The 12,208-nt window shown below is 34.5% G+C and overlaps 1 protein-coding gene across 1 annotated transcript; it reads right to left on the bottom strand.

Moving 5' to 3' along the window:
• Positions 1-10,116: 10,116 nt before the first annotated feature.
• LOC129903546 (uncharacterized) lies at positions 10,117-12,001 on the bottom strand. The gene is made up of 2 exons (XM_055979097.1): positions 11,681-12,001; positions 10,117-11,532 (listed from the first exon to the last, which is right to left on the bottom strand). Exons 1-2 carry the CDS (start codon positions 11,999-12,001, stop codon positions 10,117-10,119), a joined length of 1,737 nt encoding a protein of 578 aa, XP_055835072.1.
• Positions 12,002-12,208: the final 207 nt, after the last annotated feature.

Here is a 12,208-nt window from a genome sequence, read left to right on the forward strand (position 1 = left end):
GGGAAAAGGCTACAACACCCGAAAGACCAACGCTATCCAGATCTAAGATTATGGAAAGCGGACAAGTTGATGCCTTTGGTCAGAGTGTTTCCAAATTGCAACATAACACTAAATGTAAGTGATATCCAGTCTTTCACGTCTTCTACATTTAGTTCACGATATATGATAGGAATCACTTGTAAAACCGTAAATTTCTTAAGCATGATATGCAATGTAAGTGGATTAAGAACTTCTAAAACATATAAATGGATAATTAAAGAGAGAAATTCCAACCTTTTGTAGGAATGACATGCTACATCTGATAATTGAGAGGCCTACAACTACCACAACAGCATTTGGATAAGTGCATGGGCGACCCATGTTGATGGAATGAACTAGACTTGCACAATAGATGTGAAGAGCATGAGCCGAATATTGAGATAAGCTCAGAAGTTATTTGTCTCGCCTTTACTATTCTTTTATGAATTTCTTCTGAGAATGTGACCAAGAAGCCATCCATGCGGTAGTATCACCTGAATTATAATTTTAAAAATCATAAACGTTTAGTGTGGAAAATTGGAAAGTGTGTTAGTCATATAAGGCAGCAAAAAGTGTTGGACTTATATTCCATCTCGAAACCTCTCTACTTTTTCTATTAAGACCAATTGTCAAAATTTCCTATAGATTGACAAGAAAATTGGAAGTGTGGTTGTTATGTCGAAAAATGGGCGTGGTTTAAAATTAATTTCATCTTTACAAGAAAAAATCAATTTTAGTAAAAAAGAGTCGCCACTTAATTTTTTAAAGAAATTAAGAAAACTTAATTTAAAAGACCCTAACAGATTTAAGTCTTAAAAATTCAGAGAAAAAGGTACGAGGTTCATATTACTATTTTAAGAAGGTTTTAGCACTTAAAATAGCCGCTAACATGCGGTTGTCCAACGATTTGAAAATTATTTGACTAACTTTGGGAAAATGTGTTTTAACAATAATTAAAGTATTAAACAATTTTGAAAAAAAAATATAAATTTTAAAATATTTAAGATAGTTTATAAGAATGTTTGACTTAGTAAAAATGATGAGAACAAAAATGGTATCTCTTTAGGGGATTTAATTAAGTTAAACTAAACAATTAATATTAGAACTAACACAGGATAAACAAATATCATCGATTAATTAAATAATAACAAAAGGCAAACAAAATAATAAATAAACTACCCCAAATAATATACAAACAAAAGTATTTAAAATAATGTAGAAATATTTATGTACTCATGTTCTTCGGATCAGCGCCGGCTTATTAATCGGAAGACAAAAATATAGTATTTTGTCATTTTCTGCTCGGGTCGATCTCCATCATTTCCGAAGGGCCTATCTACCCCTACCCCTCCTAAATTTGTTTGTTAATTCAATCCTAAAGCGATCTAAAAGAAATATTAAAAACTAGCATCTTAAAAGGTGTCTAGCGTCCCAAATTAATATCCAAGAGGCGTTGGACGTACTATTAGGACAGGTATTAGACTAAAGAAAATATAAGTTTCTTAATTAGACACATCGTCAAACAAAACAAGTAGGACGACATTTAGCACGTAAAATCTCAAATAAGCCTCTATATTAATTAATTAACACGATTGAAAACAAACATAGGTTGTGAAAGTCAAAATAAATATTAAAAATATACGAATACTAAGGTAAGATGACATAAAGGTAAAGTTAATTACTCGACATGAATATTTACGATTAATTTAATAAATAGAAGTACATTTCAATGATTTTAGTTATTAACTAATGTATTTATAACATCATGTAAACAAGGTTTCTAAATGATAGTAAGTTGAAAGATTATTAAAAAAAAAAAAAAATATGAGCATGATTCCTTCATAACAAGATTTATTGAAAGTTATGGGCGTGATTTCAATGTAAGAAAAATATGACAAATAATTATTAAGATCATATGAGTGTGATTTCTATATGATTAATATGTTAAGAACATTACTTAAAGTATATGATATATTAAAACTTACAAATCCTATGAATATGAAGTCTACATAATATGGTATGTTAAAATATTAATTAAAACATATACAGAAATGATATATTAAAATTATAAAATCATAGGAGCATGATTTCTATACGAAATGGTATGTTGAGAATTAGTGGTTACATCGTATTAGCATGATTTCTAAATTATTAAAAATGTATAACATCACACTAAGACATGATTTTAAACGACAAAGATAATTTTAATCTTAAGCATGATTTCTACATAAAACAACATTTTTAAAATATGTATATATATATATATATATTTACATCTAATTGACATGTTGAAATTATTATTAAGTCTTATAAATATGGTTTCTATAAAAATTTGAAAATGTTTATTAAACTTAAAAGTATTATTCTATCTAAAGACTGCAAATAATTTATTTAATCGTGCGGATATGATCTTCTTGTATGAATTTAGTATATTGAAATATTAAGTAAATCCAACATGCATGATTTTAGAAAGAAAAGAAAAAAAAATACATAGTCTACTGTAAACTTGATTATTTAAGCCATTTATTTAATAACGTGAGTTGGTGATTTTAAATCATTGGTATAGCAACTTTAGGCGATTTTTCCAATTAACTAGACAAATACCTATAGAAACGATATTCAAACCCAAACTTAGATTTTAGTCTAAGAGTTAAGTAACTACATTGTTTTAACAACTACGATCAATCAATCAACACTTATAAGCAAATACACAAATTATGACAAGGTAAAATAAACAAGTAACACGTTAGCTCCCCTCCCCCCTTAGGCAGTCCCCAAATAATTTCATTATATAGTATTTACAAATTATTACAACCTAACAAAAATAAAGAAAAGTAAATAGAAATAATATGAGTAGACAAAGATGTGAAATGTAGTAGCTTCTCCGATCCAAGCGAAAGCTTCGCGTCTCAAACTCTGAAGTTCAAATCCTGCTAAACTATGAAGAAGATATAGAGTAGTATGCGAATAATATAGAGATACATCATAATGATAATCATATTTCAATAGAATAAACAAACAAAGCAAAGTGTTTTAAAAATAATAAAAAACTAGTATATGGAGAGAGGTTGGGACTAACCTGGATGCTTTAGTTAGAGGAACAAGTCAATAGGAATCTGAAAACACAATGCTAAATACTAGAAGTGATGTTAAAGTATGCAAGAAACTCCCTCCCTTTTTTTTCGTTTGAGATTTTTCTATCAAGTAAAAAATATTTTCTTTCTTTCTTAGTTTTCTCCTTACTCTGGTCCGTCCCTGTGTTTGTGTTTTATCTCTGTCTTTATAGGCATTGATGATAGACAATCCTCCCGACCAATATAATTGGCCAAACCCTTTAATTCAAAAAGATTTTCAAAAGATGGATAAAAACAAACAACTTTTCAAGATTCCCCTAGAACTACTCAAAAGATGTTTTATTCCAAGGTAGTGGAGCATTAACTTTAAAGTGGTCGGACAAAATCATTTAAAATGATAGATACTAACTTTATTTCAAACTTTAATAAAAAGACAAAATTAACTATGATAAATACAAAAAAAAAGATTATAACATATTAGCAAATATTAATTACTATAATTATTTCACTCAATAAATCATGTCACAATCAGTAAAACATTAAACCTTCTTCCAAAATTCAGAAAGCAAATCATCAAATTATCAGTTAGCTAATTAAATTGACATCAAAATTACGAATATGTATTCAAACAATAGCAAATGACAATAACATTATCTTAAAAATCCTCAACTATACTTGTCCATAATTAAATACAATAATATAAATATGGACAGAAAAACAACAACATAAATACGTATAATAATCTTCATTTCTAAGAAACAAATAAACATCTAAAAAAAAACTGCATCTGATGTATAATTAAAATATAAGACTATGAACATGTACATGAATAAGAACAAGAACAAGAACAAAACAATATAGTATGCTTTGTAATCTCAATTGATTATTAATGAACAAAAATTTTGAATCTTGAGTTTATTAAATCATTTGGAGCAAAAATAATAAACTAAAGTGAGGTAGCAACATGTGAACAATATGAATCTTATAATCAAGAAAATAACAATAATGGTAGTTAATCAGCCCAATAATTTTTAGGATAATAAATGAAAGATCTAAATCTTCCAAGCAAGGAACTTATCAAGAATATCGAATACAAAAGTATAATCAGCCCAACATCAATCAATAATCATAAATGGAGCATGAACAATACATAGAAATGAAAACGTAACAAGATCAAACTAAAAATAAAATTTACCTTAATAAAAATAAGCAAGAATCAGTCAACAAAATCAATCATAGGATATTATGCTCTACTAAATTTAACTCCAAAATTAACTAATACATTAGTCAGTCGAGTTGTACAAATTAAGCCAAATATACAAAGTAATAGCTACTCTTAATCAATTAACGTAAAGGGGATTTTAGTAAACATAATCATCATACTAAGGATGAACAATCAGTTGAGCCAAGTGATTCAAGATAAAATGTAGTTTCGACAACAAAGATGGAGTTTTTCACATAAAGCATAGATCGTTGGATATTAACAATTATCAGGAAATAACACCAAACATGAGATTATTTCAGAGGAAGAAGATTCTTAAGCATGTAATAATCCAAAGATTTAGAACAAATAAGAACTAAAAATAATGAACGAACCTAGATGGATCTGTTTAGATCCATCTTCAATACGCCAAGGTCTGTTGTCATTTTTGAGCTTCGCCGGAGTTAGCTGTTCGTGTTGCTGCCGTTGTCGGCTCTGCTGCGTCGTCGCTGGAAGTCGTTTGGTTTGTTGTTATTCACTGCAGCTGGTGGATGCTGCGGCTCGTCGCCTCGAGCTCGAGCTCGCTGGAGCTTTTGGACAGCAGCTCGCTGCTGCTGTCGACGTTGTTTAGCAGCGTTGAGGGGTCGTTTTGCTGCTGTTGCAGCTGCGCATTGCGTATTGTCACTGCTGCTCGTGTGTTCGTCGGAGCTGCTGCGTTGTTGCAGCTGCTGGCTGCTGCGTTCGATGGTGCGGGTTGTGCGAGGCGGGCTGCTCGCGTGTTGGAAGCTGGGGTTGCTGCTGTCTTCTCCGGACAGCAGCTCGCGCGGAGTGTAGATGGCTGCAGCGTGTTGCAGCTGGCGGCGCAGTGAGGAAGAGAGAAGAGAAGCGATGGCACATGTGTGTCTTCTTCTCTTTGGAGAAGAAGATGAATAGAGAGAGTTAGGTGAATAGAGTTAGAGAGAGAGTTAGGTGGCGGCCATGGCTTGTTGTTGTCTTCTTCTCCTTGGAGAAGATGACCAAAGGAGGCAAAACCAAAAACAAAAAAAAAAAAAAAAAAATCCCTTTGGTTTAGGTTAGGGTTTGGATATTTTGATAGTGTAGTTGTAATCCTAGCCGTTCATTAATTGAGATGAGCGGTTGAGATTAAATCTTGATATTGATAAAGGTGAGATGGATGGTTGTGATTGAAAGATGGATTCAAGATTTAAAAATAGTTATATAGTATAGATTAAAATTAAAATAGATTGAATAAAATGACTATGCTTTAAATTAAATGGAGAAAAATTGAATAGATTGCTAATTGACTAATAATCATAATATATATATTGAATAAGTAAAAACATAAATTTATTCAAGTAGCCGTATTTATATATAAAGCAACTACTTATGTATACGCCACGCAGATATGTGTATATATGTATATATATGACGCACGTATGCATATAACATATACTAAAATAGATGTATAATTAATATAGTTAACTAAAATATATAATAAATTTATGTGCACATGTATACAAGACGTATTAAAATAGATATATAATCTACGCATGTTAATATGAATAAGTAAATTATAAAATAAACTTAGTTAATAAATATTCTCTATATAAACAAAACACACACATATATACTAAATAGATACGTAAGAATATTCAAACGTATTAAGCTTATTATAAAAATAATAAAAATAATGGTAGTAATATTAATAAATAGTATAATATTATGAATTATGAATATCAAAATATGCGATTTATTTATTAAACTAAATGTAAACTTATTTAATTAATAAAGAAATAATTTTGAAAAAATGCCTATTTGTTTTAGAAAACAATTCGAAAAGTAGTTATGGATGGTCAAAATTGGGTGTCAACAGCTGTCCCTTTCTTTGAGTAGGGTCGATGAAAGAGATCCGGGTCAAAGAAAATTGATGAATCCAATTTTGACGCTTGATTTGATGCACGATTTTTTTTTTGAAAGAATAGCAGAATTATCCTGATGTCGAATTATGGAGAAACCAGAAAGCTTGTGAACTGGATGAGGAGGTTTGTTGGAGTACAGTCGAGTTTTCAAAATTGAGCTCGCCTACATATCCTTAAACTCAGGAATCAGACTGCTTGTAGTTCGACTCAATCGGTTGAAAAGGAGATCTTTTATGCTAAGATCATCCTTCGACTAGGAGGAGTGAGACATGAATCGAGTATGAAAAATAGGCTTGCAACCTCTTAACCGTGCATGTGGCTAGCTTCACACCCATAATTAAGAACTTACACGGACATAATTTCCAAAACTCTTGGTGTATCGTCACTCAGATTGAGAAATTGTTTTCGGTGACAAGTTGAAGTTTTCCGGTGCGAAATTGAGACCAACAAACTCAAAGGGATGCCACACGTCTTCTTGTAGTGGTGTGGTGTGGTGGAAGCTATTCTTCAACTCGCGTTCTAATTTGCTACTGAGAAAAGTTCTACATTGTGTTGCATTCTTTTGATGTCATTCGTACCTGTGGTTCAATTGAGAATTTATCCTCTTGGATCATCTCGCCAAAGACATAAACAAAACTCATTAGTAGAAAAATGTAACTCAAAGAAAATGGTAGTGTCATTACTGTGTACGAACGTCAACCTCCTCCGATTTTGACGTAGAACAAAACAAAATGTATTTCCTAAGTTGATGTGATTTATAATATATTTCTCGACTGCAAATAGTTTCAATTTTGATGTAATATACAATGAGATGATATGATGATGGCCTCTCGGCAATGATATGGTAAATGATGGCCCTCTTGGCAATAATATGCAAATGATGGCCCTCTTGGCAATGATATGAAAATGATGGCCCTCTTGGCAATAATATGCAAATGATGGCCCTCTTGGCAATAATATGCAAATGATGGCCCTCTTGGCAATGATATGAAAATGATGGCCCTCTTGGCAATGATATGAAAATGATGGCCCTCTTGGCAATGATATGAAAATGATGGCCCTCTTGGCAATGATATGAAAATGATGGCCCTCTTGGCAATGATATGAAAATGATGGCCCTCTTGGCAATGATATGAAAATGATGGCCCTCTTGGCAATGATATGAAAATGATGGCCCTCTTGGCAATGATATGAAAATGATGGCCCTCTTGGCAATGATATGAAAATGATGGCCCTCTTGGCAATGATATGAAAATGATGGCCCTCTTGGCAATGATATGCAAATGATGGCCCTCTTGGCAAATGATATTACCACCTCCGGTAATATAATACGAATAATAAATATGAATGGCCCTCTTGGCAAATGATATTACCACCTCCGGTAATACAATACGAATAATAAATATGAATGGCCCTTTTGGCGAATAATAAATATGAATGGCCCTCTTGGCAAATGATATTACCACCTCCGGTAATATAATATGAATAATAAATATGAATGGCCCTCTTGGCGAATAATAAATATGAATGGCCCTCTTGGCAAATGATATTACCACCTCCGGTAATATAATACGAATAATAAATATGAATGGCCCTCTTGGCAAATGATATTACCACCTCCGGTAATATAATATGGATAATAAATGTGAATGGCCCTCTTGGCAAATGATATTACCACCTCCGGTAATACAATACGAACAATAAATATGAATGGCCCTCTTGGCGAATAATAAATATGAATGGCCCTCTTGGCAATTGATAAATATGAATGGCCCTCTTGGCAAATGATATTACCACCTCCGGTTATATAATACGAATAATAAATATGAATGGCCCTCTTGGCAAATGATATTACCACCTCCGGTAATATAATACGAATAATAAATATGAATGGCCCTCTTGGCGAATAATAAATATGAATGGCCCTCTTGGCGAATGATATTACCACCTCCGGTAATATAATACGAATAATAAATATGAATGGCCCTCTTGGCGAATAATAAATATGAATGGCCCTCTTGGCGAATGATATTACCACCTCCGGTAATATAATATGAATAATAAATATGAATGGCCCTCTTGGCGAATAATAAATATGAATCATCATATACGGCATTAGATCATCATATACAGCATTATAAGGCATGCCCATTTGACGTCTTTGAGGATGGAGAATATAATTTGACGTCATTATGGATGCTTGCATTGAAAGTAACTCCTTGGCGTTTTCCTATACTCAAAAGAAAATAAGTAATAGACCCAATGTCATTTTAACTAATGATTGAGTAAAAATCTTTAGGGAGAAGTTTCGAAGATATGTACAAAGTGCCTGATCACTTTGACATTAGTGTGTGAATATCATGCTTGTTTTCAAACACTTTATATTTATTTTGGCACATGGTTTGCTGGATAGCTGAAAGAGGCGTTGTTGTTCATTTTTTTGAACGTCTCCTTTTCGCCTGATGAATCCTGTTGACAAAATCGTCATTTTGAAAACTCTTTGTTCTTTTAACTTCTTTGCATTTGCTGAAAGGAGGGATACAGTAGTCTTTTATAAATCTGCATCCACAGAAAAATTGTTAGTTTTAAATGAATTGATCTGTGTTGAACTCTCCATTTGTCTTCTCCTTGTCTTGTTATCTTCGATCACTTGCTCTAATTCCCCACCTCTCAGTAGATACAAGACAAAATATTTCTATATAAAAAATATTTGATGTACTAAAACCTTTAATAAAGATGAATTTCTGAAAAGCAATTTGAGAAAGGTTACTGCCAGATGTCATATCATGCATAGCTCAAATGAACATCCTTGATTCGAAACCTTGAGCATGTTTGCTAGCTTGTTCAAACAGTTGAGGATTTTTGAAGGTTGAAGCTGCGAAGTTCTCACATAACCAGAAAGTTTTGTAATTGACTTTGAACTCTAATGGTGCTGTAGATTATTGAGGTTGACATTGATCTTCCAACAATGACAGGGATCATTCGAAGCCAACCTTGAACTTTGAAGTTAAGTGAAACCTTCTGATGATATTAGATAAAATTTTTGAGGTCATCCTCAAAAATTTCTGTCCCAGTTAGATGTCTTGGTAAATATCATACTACCAATAAGAGATTTGCGGAATTTTTGAGGTCCTATCAAAAATTCTGTCCCAGTTACTTTTCTGATGCACCTTAGTTTTGTTTCCTCTTGTGAGGAGATCTTTCTTTGAAATTTTGAGTCCCTCTCAAAATTTCTGTCCCAGTTTCTATCATAAATATAGAACTCACGGGAGATATGACCGAACCGTTGTGGCGCCTACGTATCCCGTTGAGACAGGAATCAGGTCAAACGTAGTTCCCCTTTCTCGGGAGATAACTAAGGAATAGAGATTTTAAATAAGAAAATGACCGAAGCCGACATAGGCCGCCTACGTATCTCATTCTTGAGAATTCAGGTCAAACGTAGTTCATTCAACCAAAGGGATTTTAAAAATAGATGAAGCATGGAAGCGATTACAAAAAAATGATGCAATTACAGGGAAAGGTACAAAAGGACCAATTTGCCTTCTTTTTTTTTTTTAAAAAACAAATACGAGGAGAATTAAAGAGTAACGAGGAAAAGTGATATAAAGCATGGGTATCCAGACTACCACCAGCTTTTCATAAAATTCGTCTTTATCTACCAAGATGAGTGAGGAATCGAGAGCGGATTGTAGGTCCAATTAGGCACTTGCTCTTTCGGATTATCATCTCGTATGCTTGTCGTCTTGATTATCACATCATCACTGACTCCTTCTCCTAGACCAACATTATTGACAAACTCTCATATTGAAAATGACTGACACACGCGAGGAAAAGGCTTTTCAAGATTATCAGATTTAGTTTGGACTATCGGCATTCCAATCTTTCTCAATCATGTTAATATTCACCCCTCATGATTCGGCAAGGGGTTATTATTAACATTGGGAGCAGCGGTTTGGAGAGTGACGACCTCCCGATCAATCAGATCCTGAATCTTATGCTTCAAATTAACACAAGTTTCAATATCATGCCCTATACTGTTGGAATGATACGCACATGTTTGGTCGGCTCTGAAGAATCTAGAGCTTGTATTAGTCGATTTAGGTGCAATGGGATGAATAATACCTGCATCTCTCAGTCTTTCAAACAGCTTAGTTCGACTTTCCACTAGAGGAGTAAAAATCCTAGCAGGCCTATTTTCAAAATTGGATTGGGTAAGGTTACAGTTATTTTGTGGGGGTGGGGGTACATGACGATAACTAGGACGATTTTGGTGTAAAGATGCGGGAGTTCGGAAATTTGGGCACTGTGGAGTTTGGTAGCCACGAGGAGCATTTTGATAGCGTGGAGGCAGGTAATTAGGAGGTAGAGTTCGATAACTCGGCTGAACGTAAAACATTGGGTAGGAATTTTGTGGAGATGGGGGATAAATTCTGGTGGGTGAGGTTTTTCTGGAGCTAAAATTGGATGATCTTTGTAACCTTTTGCCAGGCGCATGAGAAATAAAGGACACATCTTCTCTTTTCTTTTTGAACAAACCTGAAGGCCCAGTTTGGATGGCCACATGGGTAATCCTTCCGGTCTTAAGACCGTCTTCGATGGTCTCACCAATTTTGACCACCTCAGCAAATTTCGCTCCTACGAGCAACAACATCCTGTCATAGTACTCAGGCTCTTGATTGCGTACAAAGATTTCAATAATCTCTTTCTCAGTCATGGGAGGTCTCACTCTAGCAGCCTCTTTCCTCCAACGATAGGCGTACTCTCGGTAACTTTCAGCAGACTTTTGTTTGATTTTCTCCAAAGAATAACGATCGGGAACGATCTCCACATTGTACGCAAACCTCTCGATAAAATCTTTGGCCAGAGCATTCCAATTGGACCATTGTTTTATTTCTTGGGCGCTGAACCATTCCAAAGCCTCCCCGCTTAAACTTCGGCTAAAGAGCCGCATTAGCAAAGCCTCGTTCTTCCCAACTCCTACTAGTTGATCACAATACACCCTCAGATGAGCCAAAGGATTCCCGGTTCCTCCGAAAGTATCAAATTTTGGCACTTTGAACCCCTCGGGAAGGTCTAAATTCGGGTGGATACACAAATCTTCGTAATTTATTCCTGCAACATCCGGAGTGTAATGAAACTCCTTCATGGCTTTCATGATCTCCTCTTTCATGTTCCATTTGGTTGTCTCTTCCTTCACCCTCCACTCTCTTTCTTGTTCCTCATAGTGATCAAGCTCGGAACCATTGGCATAGGGTTCATTTGGGATTGGGATTTGGAAAGGTGTTTTTTGAGGAGCTTGGTAATTTTGGGGACATGTCTGCCGGTTAGTATGTTGGTTTTGATCATGGGAAAAGGTTTGTGGATTGTTAACATTTTGGCTTTGTGGGGGGGGGACAAGCTTGAGGGTTGGTATTTTGTGGGGGAGGGAAGGTTGGAGGGCCGATACTTTGAGGATGAGGTGGCACTTGGTAGGAAGCGGTGGCATGATGGGGATTTGAGGCAGTGAGGTCAACAATGAAGGTATTTTGAGCGGGGTTTAAGAGTGGGTTTTGAACATGTTCCGTATTTGAATTTGGAGAAGGGAAATGGAATGGAGGCCTTCCCTCGCCTGGAACCGGGGTGTTGGCGGCAATAGCCAGATTTGACAACTCTCGATTTTTTCGTATCTCAACTCTCATTTCGGCGATTTGTTGCACCAATTGTGCAATCAGCTCATTTTGTTCAGCGATGACAGGGTCTGTCACAATAATATCTGTCAAACTTGCGTTGTCATTATTGCCAGTCATTTTCCTTTTCCGTTCTAACAGATTTTGATCGGGGAAGGAATCTTTAGAAGCTTTTGATCTCGTGAAATAAGGGTGCTCGGCCAGTTTATCAACACAGATCAATTCTAAATACCTGCACAGAAAATAACTCAAAAGGCAAACATATCAGTCTGCATTCATAAGAGATAATGCAAAATATCATACTGAAAAAGATAAACACATAAGAGT

Source organism: Solanum dulcamara, chromosome 9 (assembly GCF_947179165.1).
Source record: "Solanum dulcamara chromosome 9, daSolDulc1.2, whole genome shotgun sequence".
In the NCBI taxonomy this organism is placed as follows: domain Eukaryota; kingdom Viridiplantae; phylum Streptophyta; class Magnoliopsida; order Solanales; family Solanaceae; genus Solanum; species Solanum dulcamara.